At 41.7% G+C, this 22,375-nt stretch overlaps 1 protein-coding gene across 1 annotated transcript in view; it reads left to right on the forward strand.

The window, feature by feature from the left end:
- Cplane1 (ciliogenesis and planar polarity effector complex subunit 1) overlaps window positions 1–22,375 on the forward strand; it is a 93,583-nt gene that overhangs the window by 15,712 nt on the left and 55,496 nt on the right. Inside the window, exons 11-23 of the mRNA XM_051150939.1 lie at window positions 19–171; window positions 313–1,067; window positions 2,214–2,422; window positions 2,628–2,708; window positions 7,597–7,761; window positions 10,391–10,564; window positions 12,938–13,166; window positions 13,962–14,101; window positions 14,851–15,068; window positions 15,235–15,399; window positions 18,805–18,943; window positions 21,490–21,599; window positions 21,742–21,900. Of these exons, the coding sequence (XP_051006896.1) occupies window positions 19–171; window positions 313–1,067; window positions 2,214–2,422; window positions 2,628–2,708; window positions 7,597–7,761; window positions 10,391–10,564; window positions 12,938–13,166; window positions 13,962–14,101; window positions 14,851–15,068; window positions 15,235–15,399; window positions 18,805–18,943; window positions 21,490–21,599; window positions 21,742–21,900 (2,697 nt within the window). The remainder of the gene's footprint in view (window positions 1–18; window positions 172–312; window positions 1,068–2,213; window positions 2,423–2,627; window positions 2,709–7,596; window positions 7,762–10,390; window positions 10,565–12,937; window positions 13,167–13,961; window positions 14,102–14,850; window positions 15,069–15,234; window positions 15,400–18,804; window positions 18,944–21,489; window positions 21,600–21,741; window positions 21,901–22,375) is intronic.

A 22,375-nucleotide genomic window follows, 5' to 3' on the forward strand; every position in this document is an offset into this window, starting at 1 on the left:
TTGTCTATTTTTCTACAGCCAAAGGATAAAGGGCTGAATTTTCGATCTCTGGATTCTTTGAGGTCTAGCCTGTTAAAGCGTCAAGGAAAGGAAAGTTCAGTACACTGCATGGTCCCCAGATTCTTGCAGGCAGAGGAAACAATGAAATTAAATGAAAGCACAGATTTCCAGGTACTTTTTAGTACATACTGACTTTATTCTAAGAAGTTAATTGGTTTGTTTGTTAAAGGAAATACTCATCTAAGAAGAACACAGTGATTCTATGCATAAGGCTTCAATGGTATTAAATATAATTTCTCCCCTTGCGTGTAGGATTTTGATGGAGAAGAAACTAATGAGGTTGAACAATTTCCAGACAACTTATTTTCTTTCTGTAACCAAAGAAAAGACCTACTGTTGAGCATTGTCAAGGAGGGAAGATTGGAATTTGCATCTATGTTTGATACAGTTCATGCAAAGGATGATTCCAAGGAGACAGACAGAACCACTGCAGAACTGCACTGTATCCAGAAAGATCTACTTGCAGCTTGGACTATAGGAATTTCAAGAAATGTAACAGAAAGAAAGTTAATGTTAAATTACACAGTACTTTGCATCACTCATTTTTTCTATATTCTTCAGTTTATAAAATGTCCTTTGCCTAAATTGGATGTGTTTTTAAATACGACTCTGAAGCATAATGCATGGATACTTTGTATCTTTCAGCTTTTCCATCAGTGTCTATCAGTCCACTATTGGGATATGAGATGCAGACAAAACATGTGCCATTTGATAAAGCTCACCTCAAATACTGTAAAGCTCTTACTGACTCAGCAGCAAACAAATGGATTATTCTCAGAGAAACTGTTAGCTTGCTTTTCTTTACTCCGGACTGTAGCTGACTATTTAAATGGCATATGCAGTCTTCAGCCCGAGGCTGTTTCGGCATCGGCTGATGAAAGCAGAACAGCCGAGCTAGACTCATTGATGGTTCCTATTTTTCAGTCTTCTGAGGAAAGTTGGTCTTGGGACTCAGCTTTAAAGATTTTTCCTCAAGTGACAAATCTTGTTCAAAAGCCAGGTCACAGGTAAGAATGCTAATCTTATCATTGAAACACCATTAGATTTCTTATGCTGTAGTGAGACGTGTATAATTTGGTAGTATTTAGCATATTTATAAAGTTTTAAACTATTAGTATTACTCACAGAATAGGCTTTACTCTAGAAGGAAACTTTGTAACCACTGGACCCCAGCATTAAAATATGTTAATTTAAAAAATTTAAGTATTTAAAATATCAGCAGATCTCCCAGATATGTCTATATGACTTTTAAACATTTCTTCTTTGTCTTAGTTTATGTATATGGAGCTGGAGAGATGGCTCAGAGGTTAAGAGCACTAGTTGCTCTTCCAGAGGTCTTGAGTTCAATTCCCAGCAACCACATGGTGGCTCACAACCATCTATAATGAGATCTGGTGCCCTCTTCTGGTGTGAAGGCACACATGCAGGCAGAGCACTTACATTAATAAATAAATAAATAAATCTTTAGTTTATGTATGTGAACGTGTGGTTGTGTGGGTGCCCAGAAGAGGGCATCAGATCCTCTGGAGCTGAAATTGCAGGCAGTTGTGAGCTGCCCAGTATGGTGCTGAGATGCAATCTCAGGTCCTCTGGAAGAGCAACAAATGTTCTTAACCCCTGAGCCATCTCTCCAGCCTCTTATGTAAATTTCATTTGTCAATTAAAAGTTGTTTCAGGTTTTTATCTTAAAAACTAAATGCACACTTTTTTTTTTTTTTTTGGTCTTAGGAAGCTATAATGATTTTGAAAGTACATAATAAAAGTTAAGTATATAATGGGAAGTATGCCAGACGTGGTGGTGCACGCCTTTAATCCCAGCACTTGGGAGGCAGAGGCAGGCGGATCTCTGTGAGTTCGAGACCAGCCTGGTCTACAAAGCGAGTTCAGGACAGCCAAGGCTACACAGAGAAACCCTGTCTCGAAAAACAAAAAACAAAACAAAAACAAAAAAAAGAGGAAAGTATACACAGACACTAAAACATTTTTGAAAGTCTCATGGTCCTTACATGCATTTGCCGTACACAGTCTATGTCTTTTGGTTGCCTGACTGATCATTAACTTGGTCAGTCTTTCTATTGCCCATGCAGGGAACTACACTCAGTTTCTTTACTCATGAAACTTGGGTTCTGATGATTATCTAATTTTGTGTACAGATTGATTGCTCTTTGGAGACTATTGTACAAAAAAACCTTATGGTATGAAGCGCAGTTAAGCCGAAGAATTCCTGACGATGACACACAGTTAACTGAAAATGTAACACATGAAGTATCCTTTGTCAAGACTCTGTTATCTCATCTCCAGACTAACCTGCAGATGGCCGGGGATACCTTGAATCAAACCTTAGAACTTACACCTATTGGTGGTTAGTACCTTACAAACAGTTTCTAACTCTTGGATCTGTGAAATGATGAACTGGGCTTTGGTTTTTCAAAATGGGTTGCACTTAATTTGATTTTCAGAGTAATTTTAGGCTGGAGATGTATCTACTGAATTTCAAACAATATAAACTTTAAAAGTTATGTAATCAACTCCAACTCGTAACTAATGTTGGGTAAAACCATCCTTAGGTGAAGAGTGTTTTCTGCTAGCATCATATGAAAAATCAGTTTGTCTGTGGAAGAAGGCTCTACAAGAAACCCAAGAGAAAGGTAAAGGATGCTTTTTTTTTTTTAAACAGTAACATTGTATTGGCAAGAACATAAATTAACTTGCTATGGATAAAAATATTACAAGGTTCAGAGTGTTCACACTATCTTACTGTCCAAGTAAGGTGCAGACTATAGGGAACTTGACTGTTAGACATACTGCATTTTAAATTATTCTTGATTTCTAAAATCGTGGGACCAAGAATCTTTCCAGTGCTCTCTAGTTAAGTTTCCTGCCCACCACACCCCCACCTTGTTTAATGACAAAACCTGTGGTTGAATGTTCACAGACAAAATGAAATTTAGACCCTAAATATTTTTTTCCTTGTAAAGGCACTACAAATATCTGAATGGGAAACTATACATAAAATATCCTACCACTAAAAAAAAAAAAAAAATCCTACCACTTTCCTACAGACATTAAACAAACCATGGAGCTAAACTTCCTGGCCTTTAAAGAGATTTGAGAGTTTCAGGTCAAGCAGAACAGTGGAGCTAAGTATGATTTGCCTGGGGTTTTTATTTTTTATTTATTGTTATTATTGTGGTTTGGTTTGGTTTTGTTTTTATGGTTTTTTGAGACAGGGTTTCTCTGTGTAGCCTTGACTGTCCCAGACTCACTTTGTAGACCAGGCTGGCCTCGAACTCACAGCGTTCCACCTGCCTCTGCCTCCCAAATGCTGGGATTAAAGGCGTGCACCACCACCGCCCGGCTTCTCTGCTATTCTTTAGCATTGCCTACTACACATAACTTCTAGCTCAGCAAAAATTTGGAAAACATTTAGCTTTCTACTGCATGTACATGGCTTTCCTGTCTTCACAAAGTTTAGAAGTCCTTTGCAGGAGCAGCAAGTACTCCTTAATGCAGATCTATCTTTTCACCTCACAAACACATTTTAGATGTATGATATTTTCATTTGTGATGGGTTTATTGGTTAATAACCCTGTTAAAAGTCAAGGAGCACCTTTGTAGGTCATTTAGGAAGACCACTTTGAAACGTTTGTGGTTGGAGGGGGGTGGGTTATACATAAAGCAAGATCTTTACTCAGATGAAGAGACTGAACCAAAGCAACATCAGTGGGAATGGAATGGAGGTCATATTTAACAGAAACATAGCACGTTTGATTAATGGAAACTGATTGAGTAGATTTGGGGAGAAAGTTTAATATAGTTCTCAGTTTTGAGATCTGGTTAACTAGATAAAGGAAGCACTCTCTCTCTCTCTCTCTCTCTCTCTCTCTCTCTCTCTCTCTCTCCCTCCTCTCTCTCTCTCTCTCTCTCTCTCTCTCTCTCTCTCTCTCTTTTTCTGTCTCTCTCTCTTAAGGAGATTTTATTGATTCTTTGTGAGTTTCATGACATGTACATCATCCCTTCATATCTGCCCTATGCCCTTGCAACCTTCCCTCCAAAACAAAACAAAACAATTTCACTGTGCAAGTTGTATGTCACATAGTGTACCCTTTTGCCCAAACAGCAGATTTACGTGCAAATGTTCATTGTAGTACACCATTGGTCTGGTTCAAGGCTCTGGCTTCTGCTACACTATCCACACTGGATCCACACTGGGACTCCTCGGGGATATCTTGTTGTTGTCCTGTGTCATGGAGGTCTTGCAGCTTTGGTTCTGGAGGACCAATCTCTTCATGTGCTTCAGCAGTTTATAGATGGGGTAGATGTTGGGGTGCACCAACTCAAATCCCTGTATCTGGGTCTGGGTGGTAGATTGTTTGGTCAGCCTGACAGTTCTCTTGTACCCATGCCACCTGGGCTAGCTCTCCAGCACTACCCAGGTGAGGGACAGGGCCAGCTCAGTGCCTCAGCCACCAGGGGGCAAGGCCAGCTCTCCCGCTCTGATGCTCTTCGAGCCAGCTCTCCTGTGGTGACCAGGCAAAGAGGGGGGCCATCTCTCCCATACCCACATCACTGCATGCCTAGCGAGGGGTATGACCAGCTCTTCTGTGTTCATGCCCTCAAGGCCAGTTTACCTGCAATTCCCCAAAACAGGGCCAGCTACTATGCTTCCTAGCCCCTCTCTGGAGTGCAGTGCTGTGGCCAGTGAAGGGCAGGGAGACCTCTCCTGCTCTCACACCCTTAGGGCTAACTCTTCTGAGTATTGCAGCCTGGAATGGTCAGGGCAACCCAAACTAGGAAGGTTCACATGGCCTTTGGTGGTGACATGGGCCAGAGACATCAAAACAGACCCCCGCTGCTGCAGGGCCAAGGCCTCAGACGTGGTCCTTGGTGATAGCACAGGCCAGGACTTCACCATGTGCTCCAACAGCATCGCAGCCTTCTCACTTCAGGCTGTTCCTCACTACATTTGAGTCTGCAGTTCTGCCTTTCTGTGTTGTGCACACACCGTTCTGATTCTCTTTCTCTTCATCTCTCCACTACTTACTTGCTCATCGTAGTAGCACCCTGCCTGTGCCTCAGAGTGCTGAGATGGGGTGCTCATCATTGAGACTCCTTGGGGACCAAACAACCCTTTCACAGGGGTTGCCTAAGACTTCAGAAAACACAGATATTTACATTAGGACTCCATTACAATTTATGTTACATTCGTAACAGTAGCAAAATTAAAGTTATGAAGTAGCAATGAAATAATGTTATGCTTGGGGGAGGGGGTGTCACCACATCGTGAGGAACTGTATTAAAATGGTTGCAGCAATACTGTTTTAGATGAAAACAGTATTCTTAATGAGTCCACTGTGGGCGTTTTATTTGTAACTATATACATAAATGTGGATTCTGCTAATGGAGAGTCCTAGTAGCAGAGGCTTCAAAATAAAGTGTCTTAGGAGTGGACTTGAGGTTGGCAGACTTGGGCTGACTTGGTGTTTTTGTGTATATGTTCAAGGACTCAGGCTCCTTTAGCTTTCTTGCTCGGTTCCTATTAAGGCTATTTTGTGGGCCTATGTTCCAGTCATCATATTAGTGTGATTGGCAGATGACAGGGGAAAGGTGAGAAGAGTGGAAAAAGGTGTGCTGCCTAGCTGGGTTGCCTTCTGTAAGTGGGCATTCTGTAATATTTGCACAGTATCATGCCTTGGTTCACATGATGGCTTATTGTTACCCCAAATAAAATTGAAATTCTTTCTGTTTTGTTTTGTTTTGTTTTGATTCGAGATAGGGTTTCTCTGTATTACCCTTGACTGTCCTGGACTTGCTTTGTAGACCAGGCTGGCCTGGAATTCATAGCGATCCACCTGCCTCTGCCTCCTGAGTGCTGGGATTAAAGGCATACGCCACCACGCCTAGATTAAGATTGAAATTCTTTCACTCAGAAATTCAAAGTAGAAATCAGCAGAAGACCTTCATCCTAAGATGGTGAGACTTGGCAGCTTTTTGGGTAACACCTATCATCTTAGGGCCTACCAGAAAGAAAACAAAATAATTCAGAACTTAAAATGAGGAGACCTAAGTATTACTAGCTGCTTCTTTTTATTATTGTTGTTGTTGTTATCATCATCATCATCGTCATCATTTTGAGCCTGGGTCTCCCCTTGTCCTGGCTAGCCTAGAGCTCTGGATGTAGACTAGGCTGGCCTTGAATTGAGAATTCCCACTGTCTCTGCCTCTGAGTACTGGATTAATGGAATGTACCACAATGCCCAATTGCAGCCCTGTTCTTTTTTTCCTTTCATAATATTTTTATTGATTGTATGGGAATTTTACATTATGTACCCAGTCCTCCCACGTCTGTCCTTCTATCCTTGTGACAGTCCCCTACAAAGAAGAAAAAGAGGAGGAGCGAGAGAAGGAGGAGGAAAGTTCAATTTATGTTACCCATATACTCACGGGAGATGGTTCAATTCCTGGTGGCCAGTCCCTTAAAGAAAACTAACAAGTCCTTATTGATATTGATGTATATACAGATGCAAAACTGTTGGGGGATGGGCTAATGTGTTTTGATGCTAATTACTGCTTGCTGTCTCTGTGGCCAACTTTTTGATTAATAAAAAGCCATCCCACCTGGGCAGGGCAGAGGAGATAGAGGTGTGGCTAAGGGTCCCAAGAAGGAGAGAGAGGAATCCTGGGAAGAAGAGAAAGACGAGGAGAGAGACCTGAGGGGAGAGGAGTAGAAGGCCGCCGTGGGTTAGCTGGAGAAGAAGCACGTGGCCGCGTGGACGGAGAATCTGGCCCAGATTTTTTAAACCCACAAGTGTCAGTGTCTTAATTGATTGCTAGCCATACCTACAGATAATGCAGATAATCTAAAAACAATAAGTGGCGCCCCACGTTGGGCCACTTACTGTTTTTAAATTACTAGTATCATTAGTGTGATCAGTATGTCCAGCTAGCAATTAAGACACTGACACTTGTTATATTTTAAAATAGCCTTAGTTAACCTGGGGCAGGGCAGACATTAATCCTCTAAACTACCTCCCATAGTGGGGCAGGTATCACATACCTGCCCCAATCCCATGCCATCTGTTTTTAATAACTTCTATCAAGCTACCTCCCATCAATGATCCCAAATTCTTGTTCATGTTCTTCCTCTGGGCCAGATTCTCCATCCTTGCCGGCCACATGCTTCTCCTCCATCTAACCCACGGCGGCCTTCCTCTCTTTCCCCTCAGGACTTTCTCCTTTTTCCTTGTGGTCTCTCCTCTTCTTCCCAGGATTCCTCTCTCTAAGCCTGGGGGAATCTTAGCCACACCTCTGTCTCCTCTGCCCTGCCCAGGTGGGATGGCTTTCTGTTAATCAAAGGTGGGTCACAGAGACAGCAAGCAGTAATTAGCATCAAAACACATTAGACCATCCCCCAGCACAAACTACCTTCATGTCTAATTGTATAACTTGATGAATGTTCACAAACCTCACGCAGGGCACTGGCCAGAGAGCAGTCCCTTGCTCCGTGTTCATAAGTTTCATTCTTTCCTGTTTCAGGAGGAAGAAGGACGGGCTTTCTTCAGTTACGCTACTATCTCTCGCTCTTGTACTGCCATCTCTACTGCTATAACTTAAACGATGCTCAAGGACTATGTGACCACCTAGTAAGAGAGATGCTCAGCTGGGCCCAGCTACCTGTTAAAGAAAGGAAAGACTGCTTGGGTACACGTTCTAAAGTTCACTTTATTTATTTATCTATTTAGAAACAGCGTCTTGCTGTGTTTCTCTCTGGCTTTCTTGGTATTCAGGTAACCAGCCCCTTGCTGGCCTCGGCCTCATGGCAGTCCTCCTGCCTCAACCTCCTGTGTGCTGGGTTCATAGGTATGTGCCATCCCACTGACTTAATAGCATTATTTTGTATTTGTGGATTTAGATAACAAATTGTTTATGTGTAAAAATTGCCCCAACTTTACAGTGACTAAGTTGTTCTTTTTGGATTTTGGACTACCGTCTTCTCAATGGCTTGTAACACAGCTGTTCTTTGAGATTTATACAAGAATTTATTAAAATTACTTCTCTCAAGGAGTCAAAATGTGTTCACTTGCTTCACACATCCTTGCTTTTCTCAGGCTTTTGTAATTTAAGTCCTTTGTATATTCTGGATATTAATCCCCTGTAGGATAGATACATAGCTGGCTAAGGCTGTGTGGGCTTTCTCATCACTTGTTTCCTTTGCTGTGCAGAGGCTTTTCAATTTTATGATATCTTATTTATCAGTTGTTGGCTTTAATTTCTGCGCAAGTGGAATCCTACTCAGAGAGTTCTTTTCTGCACCTGTGTCCTGTAGCGTGCTGCCTGTGTTTCTTCCAGCAGGTTCAGATCCTGCATTGAGGTCTTTGGGCCAGTGGAGGTGATTGTTATGCACGGTGGTAAACAGGGTTTAATTTGCTTTTTCTACATGTGTATGTCCAGCTTTCTCTGCATTATTTATCTTACTTTGCTTTCTATTGCTATGATAAAACACTGACCAATAATCCTAGCACTCAGGAGGAAGAGGCAGATGAATCTCTGAGTTCAAGGCCAACCTGGTCTACATAGTGAGTTCCAGGCTAGCTGAGAAACCCTGCCTCAAAACAACTAAAACAGAAGTAATCACACACACATGTATGCACGCATGTGCTCGAAACACTGATCAAAAGAAACTAGAGAAGGAAAGGATCCATTTCACTTTATAGCCTCCAGTCCATCTTGAGGAGATCAGGGCAGTAACTAGCGGTAGACACTGAACACACTGGAGAGCATGGAGGACTGCTGCTGCTGCTGGCTTCTCAGCACACCTTCCCAGCGCCAGGTGTTTCCAGACAAGGTCTCTCTGTGTGTAGCCCTGGCTGTCTTGGACTAGCTTTGTAGGCCAGGCTGGCCTTGCATTTACAGACATCTGCCTGCCTCTGCCTCCCTGAGTGCTGGGATTACAGGCCTGCACAGCCATTCCTGGCTCAGCATACTTTCTTACAGCACCCAGGACTTCCTGCCCCTTGGTGGCACTGTCCACAGTTGGCCTGGGTCCTCTTCCATCAGTCATTAACCAAGCCAATGCCCCACAGGCATGCTACAGACAGACTGGTGGATGTGTTTTTCTCAATTGAGGTTCCTCTTCTGACAATGCTAGCTTGTGTTAAACTGACAAAAACACTAACCGGAACACTAATAAAGTTGATGTCTTTGCTCGAGTTGTATTTTTGGCATCTCTGTCAAATATGGGATAGTTGTAATGGTGTGTAGTTAGGTTTCGGTCTTCTGTCCCATTTGTCGCCTATGTGCCATACTGTGCTGTTTTTATTATTATAAGTCTAATACAGTGTGAGATCTGATATAGTAATCCCTCCAGCCTTGTTCTCTTTACTCAGTCTTGCTTGCCTATCTGAGGTTTTTGTGCTTCTATATGAATTTTAATGCCTTTTCCCCCCTGTTTCTGTGAAGAACATTATGAATATTTTGATTGGGAGTGTATTGAATATGTGATTTTGGCAGGATTGTCATTTTTACGGTATTCTACCATTTCATGAACATGGAGATCTTTCCATCTTACTAGTGCCTTTCTCAGTTCCTTTTTCTCCTTGGCTAGATTTTTTTTCCTAGATAGATATTTATTTATCGAGGTTACTGTGAATGGGAGTGTGCCTATGATTGCTGTATTGTAAAAGATATATAAAAAGGCTACTGTTTTTTATAAGTTGATTTTGTGTGTTTGTATATTCTGCCTCTGAATGTATTGTTTTTTTTCCCTAGATGTTTTCTGGTGAAATTTTTGGTATTTCATATATGTATTATCATATCTATAAATAGGGATAATTTGACTTGTTTTCCTATTAGCGTCTCTTTAATTTCCTCCTCTTGTCGTAATGCTCTAGCTATGACTTCAAGCACTGTATTAAAAGACAGCTGTCCAGGGCTCAGTGGTTAAGAGCACTGCCTGCTCGTCCAAAGGTTCTGAGTTCAATTCCCAGCAACCACATGTTGGCTCATGACTGTCTGTAATGTGATATGGTGCCCTCTTCTGGCTTGCAGGAGTATATGCAAGCAGAGCACTGTATACATAATAATAAATAAATCTTAAAAAAAAAAAAAAAAGAAAGACAGCTGTGCTTACACTATATCACCAGTATACCACAAGCAGTGGGGATAATGTACAGCAACTCCAAGTGGGCCTGGGCAAGGGACGTGGGGCGGCACCCAGCTGGCATGCACTGGGATGCGATGCTGGATGGGCCTGAGAGTGTGGGTTGTCTAAAATAGTTTTACCTTTTTATAGTTTGTTGAGACTCTCTTGGTCGTGTGCTATATTCCTTAGATTCTGAGAAGTCTCAATGTGAGCTTGCAGTGACCGGAAATGTGCACCCTCAGGCCGCACTCGGGGTTGTCCAGTGCATGGCGCGGTTCATGGCTGCCTATTTCACCAATGAGCCACTGTTCATCCTGCCGCCTCACAGTGTGAATGTTCTTCCTCCACTTCATATTAAAGCAGGTAATATGGTAAACAAATACTTTTCTACCTTGTTTTTTACACATGGTATCTAAATCGCACTGTTTTGAGTTGTTACTCAAGCTTTTCTCCATTTCTGAACCCACTGTTATTTGTTTTAGCTTTTATTTATTTGCTTGTTTTGTTTTTTCAAGACAGGGTTTTTGTTCTAGACTCTTGATAGCTGAGTAACAGTGTGAGCTGTTACTTACACACGGCTCATGTTAAGTTATCTTCCTTCCTTACGTATTTTCCCTTGTCTGTCCATCCCTCCATCCGGCAGTAGGAGGTGCTGAAGGCACAGTCTTACGCATGCTTGCCAAGTGCTAAGTGAGCTGCACCTCAGACCCTTTCTTGCTGTTGCTTGTTGAGATAAGGTTTCATGTGGCCCATGTAAGCCTTAAAGGGGCCACGGGCCAAGGATGGCCTTGAATTCCCTTTGCTCCTCCTGCTTCTGCTTCTCAAGTACTGTGAGTGTCACGTGCTGTGCCGTGCTGCCAGCCCTCTAGTGTGTGTGTTCGTGCGTGTGTGTGTGTATGTGTGTGTGGTGCATGTGCATGTGTGTGTTGCGTGTGTGCATGTGTGCACGCATGCATGTGTGTGTGCGTGTGTGCGTGCACGCATGTGTGTGTGTATGTCTGTGTGTGCGTGTGTGTCTGTATGTGTGCGTGTCTGTGCGTGTGTGTACGTGCATGTATGTGTGTGTCGTTCCTTAGGCACTATCTGCCCATGCTTTCTCTTTGTTGTTTTTAAGTCAGGGGACAGAGTCTGTCACTGGGTTGAAGTACACCAAGCAGACTAGACTGGTGGACTAGCAGCTCAGGATCAATCTATCTGTGCCTATCTGGTCTACATAGTGAGTTCAGAGTCTACAGACACACACACAAGCATGCAGTCCGTCTATTTGTGTTGTCCCGGTACAGAGACACACATGTATGCCTGGCTTTTTTTATTTTTTATTTTGTTTTTTCAAGACAGGGTTTCTCTGTGTAGCCTTGGCTGTCCTGGACTCGCTTTGTAGACCAGGCTGGCCTCGAACTCACAGCGATCCACCTGTCTCTGCCTCCTGAGTGCTGGGATTAAAGGTGTGCGCCACCACGCCCGGCTTTCATTTTATATGCTTTGAATATATTCTGAAATTGAAAAACATTTTTGGCTCTACGGATAATGTAAAATGAGGTAAAATGCAATCTCTTGTCTTCCAGACTTCATAGTCTGCTGTGGAAAAATAGGAACCTATTTCTAAATAGTTCAGTTACTGTACATTGTGATCAATACATTTATTTATTTATTTATTTATTTATTTGGTTTTTCAAGACAGGGTTTCTCTGTGTAGCCTTGGCCATCCTGGACTCGCTTTGTAGACCAGGCTGGCCTCGAACTCACAGCGATCCACCTGCCTCTGCCTCCCGAGTACTGGGATTAAAGGCGTGCGCCACCATGCCCGGCTGATCAATACATTTTTTAAACATTTATTTTCTTTTAATTACATATACATGTATGTTTGTGGGTGAGTATGTACTTATGAGTGCAGTGTTGAAGACCAGAAGAGGGCATTAGGTCCCTTGGAAGTGGAGTTCCAGGTGGGTGTGAGCTGCTGGTCATGGGTGCTGGGAGCTGAATCCTGCGCGTCCATGTTCTTAGCCATGAGCCACTTCTGCAGCCCAGCAGCTCTCAACCCATGGGTCACGACCCCTTTAGGGGGGCATCAAACAGCTTTTTCACATATCAGATATCCTGCATATCAGACATTTACATTATGGTTCATAACAGTAGCCCAATGACAGTTATGAAGTAGCAATGAAATAATTGTATGGTTGGGGTCACCACAGTCTGAGGCACTGTATTAAAGGGTCAGAGTGTTAGGAAGGGTGAGAAGCACTGCTCTAGCCCCTGCTCTGGTATGTGTATATACATTTTATCTAACAGTATTCACCCTTATTTTGTGTAACGCACTTATTTTATTTCTGCTGTGTTTATTTATTTATTTATTTATTTATTTTTTGGTTTTTTTTTTTCGAGACAGGGTTTCTCTGTGTAGCCTTGGCCATCCTGGACTAACTTTGTAGACCAGGCTGGCCTCGAACTCACAGCGATCCGCCTGCCTCTGCCTCCCGAGTGCTGGGATTAAAGGCGTGCGCCACCACGCCCGGCTCGTGCTGTGTTTATTTTTTAAGGATGTTTGCATTTTATGCATAGCCCATTTAAGTAAGAAAGCACTTATTTCAATATTAATAAAAATGTTCTAGAGGATATTATTTTATTTCATTCTGTATGCCTCTTCATTGTTGTGTTTGAAAAAATTAATTAAGAGATTATTTCATGTAAGAAGGTATGTATGCAATTGTGATACTGTTTTCTCTAATTGACTCACAGACCATTCCCTGCGACTTATTCCTCTACAACACTGTAAGGTGGCCAGTTTTGTTAGAGATCAGAACCTCTCAAATGTGTGGACAGTTGAGTATGCCCTTGAATTATTGTTTATTGGTGGCCTGATTCCAGAGGCTGTGTGGTTGGCACATAAACTTGGAGACTGGAAGACATCTGTTTCTATTGGCGTGGCCTTCCAGGTGTTTTGTAAACATGATCGTAATTCTGTGAGGTATGCATTTTAAAAGAGTATCTATCATCTATGCCCCCCTTCTCTCTCTCTCTCTCTCTCTCTCCCCCCCCCCCAATCTATTTATCATCTTGGTGTGCGTATCTGGGTGCATGTATATCGTAGTGCCTATGTGGAGGTCAGAAGACAGGTTCTGCCATGTGTGTTTTAGGAGTTGAAGTCAGGTGCCTTTACCTGCTAAGCCATCTCTCCAGCCCAAGGAATGGCCTTTTAGATAATAGCAAGTGAAGGGAAGGCCAGAACTACTCCCTGTGAGAGACGATCCTTTCAGACGCACACTGAAGAGTAGATGGCATTTTGATGAATTGAGCAGCTAAGGAGTGAGAACATACTAAGCATGAGCAAAAGCATTTGGCAAAGAAGTTTTGGTTTATTTGGGTAAAATACCTATGAAGGGTGGCATTGAGAGTGGAGAGAATGGGTCAGCTGAAGGTTCTTCACAGCGTTTCCTTTTTGTAAGGAGGGTGAACAAGCGAGTGTCTCAGTGCCTCAGTATTTTCTCTCTTCTTTTTTGTTTTTTTCTTTTTTTGTTTTTTGAGACAGGGTTTCTCTGTGTAGCCCTGGCTGTCCCGGACTCGCTCTGTAGACCAGGCTGGCTCCAAACTCACAGCAATCTTCCTGCCTCTCCCTCCGAGTGCTGGGATTAAAGGTGTGAGTCACCAGTGACCAGCAATATTTTCTTTTTTAATATTTTCTTAAATACATTTACTTCTTGATGTGAAAATTTTCCTTTTTCTAAAAATTTTATTTATTTGTCTTAATTTGATCTCATTTCAGGTTCAAGAAAAAGGGTATGCACTTACCATTAAATATGGTACCAGCACAGATTTTCCAGGAAAAACTGCAGTGTTTTTTAGGTCAGCCGGTCTCTTTGGAAACAAAAAATGAAAAGGGCTCAATATATAAACAATTTACAGGTGTGTGTTACTTACATATGTTCTAAGTGTATCGAGTTAATATAAAACTTGTGCTATTATAGATGCTTATAAATATTTAGAAATACTAATACCTTGAGAAAACTATCAATACTAATTAAAAAGAATTTTTTATTTTTGTTTTTTTTGAGACAGGGTTTCTTCATGTAGTCTTGGCTGTCCTGGACTCACTTTATAGACCAGGCTGGCCTGAACTCACAGAAATCCACCTGCCTCTGCCTCCATGAGTGCTGGGATTATAGGCAGGAGCCACCATGCCTGGCCTAACTATCAAAAATTTAAGGATGCTATTTATATTTAATCATGGGAGCATGTAAAACTGGAGCGCCATGAGCTGGAGTGGTAGCTCAGTGGCAGAGCACTCTCTGGGCATGTGCATTGCTCAGGGTCTGAGCCTGAGCACCACAGAAAGAAAGAAAAAGAAAACTGATGTCAGGTGAAAACATACTTATGGGATTGGGATAAAGTTAGTAGTAGAACACTAACTTGACAGGTAAGAGGCCTGGATTCAATTGTCAGCACTGCCACAACCAAAACAGCCATATTAGAGTTCTGTTCTGTTTGGTACATACATTTATACTTGCTTATCTTAGAGTTGGCGGTCTTGTTATGTATCACAGCTTGGCCTTGAGCATTCCTTCATTCCTCCTGCCTCAGGCTGCTCCCGAGTGCTAGGACTGTATTGTGAGCTGCCATAGCTGGCTGCTGTTACTTCCTGTCATGTTTGATAGATCCCATTGAAGAAGAAGATGCCAGTCTGCTCTTTGGCTCTGTGCAAGAAGTGCTGAAAGCTGCAGTCATGGCTGACGCGGATATTGTTTCAGTGACACTGCAGCTATTGATGGACTCGGCCAAGGTACTCAGTAAGAAGCTGTGGGGCTTAGTCCCCATCGACCTGTATCTTCCAGCACCCCCGCTGTATTGCCCCCAGCCAGCTGTTCTTAGTGAGGTAAGCTCAGTGCAGCCTGCTCTCAGTGAAAGCTGATTTTGTCTGCATTTTAAAACAATCTGGTAGTAATGATTGTGTTAGAACATAGCTATTTACTAAGTGTATTGTCTTAGGTAACATACCAAATAGCTGTTTAAGTAATAGATACTCGCTCTGTTGTCCTCAGGAACATGGTGACAATCTACTTTTAAAAGCTGAAAAAGATAATCGCCAAAAGCTGTCTGGAATCCTGCAGCGAGTTCTCTTGCTTTTCCGAGCTGCTCGGTGTTCTTTTCCTGTAGCGCAGTGGTACATCTTGCAGCTGAGGTGGGCAAGAAAAGTCATGCAGAAGGTATGGTGCGCCTGAGCCATGCAGCACACACACCATGTGCTTTCCTCAGGGTCCTGCCCTGAGTCACAAATCTTGGGCTTATTTACAAAAAACAACTCAAGCCAAGTTTTTCCGTCTGAGAGATGAGTCTTTGGGCGAGCTCACTCTGTGTGGTAATAGAAAGTTTCACCATGGAGTAAGTTCTTCCAGACTGCTCCTATTCTTCCCATCGCACAAATCTTGGGGGATTTCCTCTGTTTGGGACTTCCCCTCTCCCACACTCTGGAGAGGTAGGCTCTGTTCCGTGGCAAACCCGTGGGTTCCAGGCGTGGGCAGGTAAGAGTGAGTTCTTGGCTGTGTATTGCCAGGAGTCTTCTCTGGCTAGAACTTCTTTGTTGTTTTCTGAGCTGCGCACTTTGATTCTTGGCCTTTCATGTCCTTCCATCCTGACTTGGACTGACTCTCCTGTTCTGGAGCTGAGAGGGTATTGGATACATTTCTTTATACATTGACGTTGTCCTTATCAGGTATTTTTGAAAATTGGCCTTTTTTTTTTTTTTTTTTTTTTTTGAGTCAGGGCAAAATCTCATTGTATAACCCAGATTAGCCTTTAAGTCCGCCTTCTGAGTGCTAGGGTTCACCTCAGCAGAAATGCACCACCATGCCTGGCCAAAATTAGCTTAAAATATATTTATATGTGTGTGACGTATATGTCTGCATGTAGTTTGTGTATGTGAAAGCTAGTGAATGCATACCACAGCCTGTGTATGAAGGCCCAAGATCACCTCGGCTGTCAGTCCTCACCTTCCTCCTTATGTCTGACAATTTGCTGCTGCGTATGCCAGGCCAGGTGGCCTCAGGCTCCCAGTGACTCTCCTGTCTCCCCCTCATCTTGCCATGAGAACACTGGGATTTTAAACTCGTACTGTGTCTTGCTTAGTTTGGATCCTGGAGATCTGAACTTAGCTCCTGGCATCACGTGGCAAGTGTTTTGTCAATTGAACCATTTCCTCAGCCCTAAATTATTATTTAAAAATTTAAAAAATGATTTATTAAGTATGCAGTGTTTTGCCTGCATGTATGTCTGCAGGCCAGAAGAGGGCACCAGATCTCATTATAGACAGTTGTGAGCCACCATGTGGTTGCTGGGAATTGAACTCAAGACCTTTGGAAGAGCAGACAGTGTTCTAAACCTCTGAGCCATCTCTCCAGCACCCCCACTCCCGTTACCTTTTGTTTGTTTGTTTGTTTTGAGATGATTTCTCTGTGCAGGCCTGGCTGACCTGGTACTTGGAATTAGACCAGTCTAGCCTCTAACTCATAGAGAGCCACCTGTTTTTGCTGCCTGACCACTGAGATGTAAATGTGTGTACCATGATGACAGGCCAAATAATCTTTTTAAAAAATAATTTATTTAATTTTATTTTCTGTGCATTGGTCTGAAGGTGTCAGAACACCTGGAACTGGAGTTACAGACTGTTATGAGCTGCCATGTGGGTGCTGTTAATTGAACCTGGTCCTTTGGAAAAGCAGACAGTGCTCTTAACTGCTGAGCCATCTCACCAGCCCCCAAATAAGCTTTTTAAATAGATAATGAGGTGTGCATTGTCATTAGAGTGGACACAAAGAGTAGATGGTAGTTTCCACAGTCTGGAGAAGGGAAGTGAGAAAGTGGCAAGTCCTAATAATGTGTGTGTGTGGTGTGATGAAAATGTTCTTGAATTAGATAGCTATTATTTATAGTTGACTAATTGAATATAGCAAAACCAGATAGGTAACATCACTTATAAAAGATGGTCTTTATGGTCTTTAAATTTTAATTCCAATTTTAAAAAATGGTCCTGAATTAAATATCTGCACCATATTAGTTTCTGTTTCATTCTAACAAATTGCCAAAATTTTGTGACTTAAAACTTTGCTATCTTATCTCACTGTTTCTGTGCATCAGAAGCCACTTGAGCTAAGCTGCTTCTTCCACTAAGCCATCAAGGGCAACAGGAGAGCTGTGCTACCTTCTAGCGTCCAGACTGTGCAGGTGCTGACAGTTCAGTTTCATGTGCCCATAGGCCTCAGGCTCCCATGTCCTTGCTGGGTCTCCCTCTCAATCACATCCTATTAGAAAAGTGTTTGGTGGAGGAGCTGCCCTTAGCATGCCTACAAAGCACTTGATTAGATCACATCTTTCTGGAAGTGACAGGTAGGAGGAATCTATAAACTTACTGCTCATCTTTTTTCTTGATGTCTATAACAGTATTGCTCTTTAAAAATTATAAAAACCAAACAAACCTTTCATAGGTTAAATAAGCAGAGTGATTGTCAGGAGCTGTGTCTACGTCTGTGATCCTTTCTTCGTTTAGTTCCACTTAGCCTGCTCATGCCATTCATTTCCTGGACACTGGTTGTTGATTTCTACCCACTGAAATACAGCTTGATTGTGCTCAGGCTCAGATCTTGGAAAGAATTCCTTCTAACTACTGGGTACTTGTCTGTGGCCCCTATACCTATTTCAGTTTTAAAAGTGAAATAGCTCGAGGAATTCGGGTCAAGTCAGACCCTGTATCAGGTTCCCCATTAACTCATCAGCTTCTTTTTTAGTCTGACATTGAGTGATAGTCCTTACCTAGAGTCATTATCTCTTAGGAGTTGCCAGTTGATGACCTTCCATTGTTGTCATTTATAGATTCATTTTTTAAAAATATTTCTTTGTTTATCACACATAGAGTGCTGTGTCTACATGTTCATCTGAGGCCAGAAGAGGACATGAGATCACATTGTAGATGGATGTGAGCCATCATGTGGTTGCTGGGAATTGAACTCAGAACCTCTGGGAGAGCAGTCAGTGCTCTTAACCTCTGAGCCATCTCTCCAGCCCCTAGATTCATTAAAAAAAAAAAAAAAGTTACATGTGTAAGTAAAGTTTTTAAAATTTGTTTTAGGTACTGTACAGTTAATTTCAGATGAGATTTGGATATTTTCCTACTCATTACTGTAAGGAGAGATAGGAAAACTGACAAGAGTATGCAAATGGTTTAGCGCCTTTTTATTTTCCAATAGAGAATATCTTGAGTTAGATTTGTGAACTGAGTCTGAAAATGCAGCTCACTGCAGGGCAGTTTATGCTGTAGCAGAGGACAGTGCTGCTTATGCCTGTGGTTTTAGTGCCTGCCTTGCCTTGTACATTCCTGTAAAGATTGATTTTTTTTTTTGTTTTGTTTTGTTTTTGTTTTTTTGAGACAGAGTTTCTCTGTGTAACAGAGCCCTTGGCTGTCCTAGACTGTCTTTGTAGACCAGGCTGGCCTCGAACTCAAAGAGATCCGCCTACCTCTGCCTTCCAAGTGCTGGGATTAAAGGCGTGCGCCACCACTGCCCAGCTCCTGTAAAGATTGTTTGCTACTGATGATTAACATAGTCTATTTTTTCTTTCAGATTCGCATGAAAGGGTCCCTTCCTTCACTTAGCTCTTTCCCGGAATCCTTACTTGATTACTGTAAAGGAGGGATAGCATTCTTTAGACCTGGAGCAGCCGGAGACCACAAGCTTGATGACGTTTCCATCACAGCCCTAGGTTTGTTAGAAATGAGCTACTTGGTTAGAACTCAGTTGCATATGAACTGCAATATGTTTTTCACTCGGTCTGGGAAAGTTTCTAAACTATTAACTCTAGTTTGCTCTTTGATGTTGTGCTTAGGAATTGCACTTGGACATTCTGTGACATGTAAATAGAGATGCTTTATGTGTATGGCAGTAAGTTAACTTCATTTTTAAAAATTAATTTATTCAGATTACAACTCAATTGTTATCCCATCACTTGTATCCTCCCATTCCTCCCTCCCTCCAGCTTTCACCCTATTCCCCTCCCCTAGGTCTATGACCAAGGGGGACCTCCTCCCCCACTGTATGGTCATAGGCTATCAAGTCTCATCTTGGTAGCCTGCTTATTCTTTCTTTGAGTGCCATCAGGCCTCCCCACCCAGGGGAAGTGGTCAGATATGGGGCACAAGAGTTAATTGTAACACTTAGGACACTGTTGTTGCTTCCTTGTTTAAATGTGGAATTTTATCACTCAAGAACACCTTCCTTGTAGTCATTCCTTTGCACTGAGGATGCATTTATGCCACACTGTTAAGTGGGCAGGCTTTGGACCTGTCTGTATAGATGAACCAACTTTGTTTCCTGTTTTTATGATTTAACCTACATAGGCTTTTTTCATACATTATTATGAATTAATTTTGATGGCTTTTATTAGCAAGCTTTACATTGCCTCTGACATAATCAGTTCTGATTTGTATCCTGTAAAGAGTCTCAGAAGTGGAATTTCTGAGTTAATGAATTTAATTAAAATTTTTTAAATTTTTTACATAGACATTTATATTATTATACATACATATAATAAACTACCTTCAGCAAGAAGAACCATAAAAAAAAAATCAGGAATTATATAAATGTTACATTCTTAGTGTTTTGGCTATTGAATTTAGTCGTTTCTTACCTCTTGAAACAGTATGCCAAAATTTATTTGATGCCAAAAAAGTATCAGCTTTATGTTCATGTGCCCTTGTTTTTGAGGTAGCAGCTCCCTGAGATAGTTTTGTTTTGATATATCTTTATTTGGCTTTATGTTTTGAGATAGTTTCTCATGCTCTATAACCCAGGCTAGCTGAGCTCATGATCCTCACAGCTTAGCCTTCTGAAAGCCAGTGTTACACATGTGTACATTATGCCAAGCAAGTGAAGATGCCTCTTATAACTAACTGTCCAATGAGTTCTTCATTTGCATTTTCTTTTAAACATTGATTTCCAATTCATAATTTATGTGCAATTATATGTATGACAGGCCCAAAAGACAGAGACAGACAGAGAGGGAGGGAGAGAAAGAGTGTGTGTGTGTGTGTGTGTGTGTGTGTGTGTGTGTGTGTGTGTGTGTGTGTGTGTGTTTTGCAGCATTAGGAGTCAGACCCAGGGCCAGGTCTGAATAACAGAACCATGCCCTCAGGCCATATGACATGTTTAATAAGTCTTCTGGGCATGTGTAATGGCTCATTCAGGTAAAGGTGCTTACAGCCTTGCCTAAAAACCTAAATTCAATCCCTTGAACCCACATGGTAAAAAGAGAACTAACCTCCACATGAAAGTTTGTCGGGCGTGCACAACTGTACAAACACACACAAACACATACACACATAAGCATAAAATTTTTTTAAAAAATTAATATTGGAATTTGGTTTTAGTATTTAAAAGACTGAGTAGTACCAAAGCAGGTGGATTTCTAGAGTTTGAAATCAGCTTGATTTGCATAGTGAGTTTTAGGCCAGCCAGGGCTACATAGTGAGACCCTGCCTTAAAAAAAAAAGTTTAAGTAAAAATGCATATTATTAAGTAATTTTCAGGTTTGTAGCTCAGATTTTTATCTGCCAAGTATCAAGTCCTGGGTTGAATTCCCAGTGGTATACAAATAAGTGATATTCTGATTGATACACAGTATGGACTTTGTTTTGGAATTGAAAAATATTTATAATATACTATAAATTTATAAGGCAAGTAAATTAGAAGTAAATAGATTAAATAATTCCGTAAATTGGTTTTCATATCTTACAACTGATATTTAGAAAATACTCTAGTATAATATATATGTTAAAATTCTGGAAGGATCTTCATGACTTATATAAGATGCTTACAATGAGTACATTTTTGGTTTTGGTGTTTTAGCAAATGCATGCGTGTGTGTGTGTATACACACAATGTGTATATGTGTGGAAGCTAGAGGTTGACATTAGGTATCTTTCTTGATCACTCTCTACCTCATACATAGAGGTGCCTCAGTTGATCTTATTGAATGTGTTAGTCTGCGCACTCTGGGGACCCTCCCCTCCCCCACCTCCTAAGTGCCAGCATTACAGTGGGCTGCCACTGCTGCCCAGAATCTGCAGGAGTGCTGGGGACCCCCGTTCTGATGCCCAGACTTGCACAGCAGCAAGCACTTGACTCACTGAGCTACCTACCCAGCCCCCACACTTTTCTTTTATAATCAACAGAATAAAGACATGTATTTTGAAAAGAAATTACCTGTGGATGTGAAACTCACACATTCTCCTTTTACATTTGTGTTTTTAGGTTGCTTCAGAGAACTTTGTGCTTTGTGTTGGATGTTGCATATCCGTGATAAGTTATCGCACAGTTGCAGGCAGTATCAGAAAGCAAGAGAAAATGTGAAGGTAGAAAAGGTATTTATCAGCTCAAGAATAGAATAAACAGTGCTTGGGAAATCATTGCTTAGTAGAAGACTGTTTGTAGTATGGTGTTCTTCTGAACTTATTCCGGTTTGTCTATTTAACTGAAAAGACAATCTTCTTCATATCCGCATAGGACCTTGAAGTGGAGTTCGATTCTTCTGTGGTTGAGCACTGTTTTCATACGCTGGAATGGGCCTGTAGAATGTTACCATTCTCTCGGTTTTTTAATATGGAAGAACTTATTCAGGATATAATTTTGAGCCTTATTGGAGAACTGCCTCCAGTTAGAAAGGTAATATGATTGTTGGTAAAAATAAACTAAATCTGAAAAATAGGCCCTAGTGTATTTTGCTGTTTTAGTCAGGGATGATGTTGCCTTTTCCTGTCTGACCAATTGCACATGGCATAATATCCTCCATTTCAGAAAGACAGATGCTGTGTGATCTCACATGGACCCATAAAGCTCACTGAAGCTGAGAGCACAGTGCTAGTCACAGGGCTAGGGATGTGCCGTGAGAAGGGAGGTGTTAGAAGTATGGTAGGCATGGGGTCACATCACCCTCAGTGAGTCATCCTCTTCTTAATTTTACTCCAGTATCTTCTCTGTGTCTTGGAACAGTTTCCATAGCTCTTTGAGGATAATGGATTGATCTCTTTCAGATCCATTTCACTGTAATTTTTTTCCATAGGAGATACTTTTTTATGGAGAAAAATTAACTTGTTTTTTTAAGGTGCAGGTAAGGGTTGGGAGACATTGACTAAAGGAT

The sequence above is a fragment of the Acomys russatus genome, chromosome 9, assembly GCF_903995435.1.
Source record: "Acomys russatus chromosome 9, mAcoRus1.1, whole genome shotgun sequence".
In the NCBI taxonomy this organism is placed as follows: Eukaryota; Metazoa; Chordata; class Mammalia; order Rodentia; family Muridae; genus Acomys; species Acomys russatus.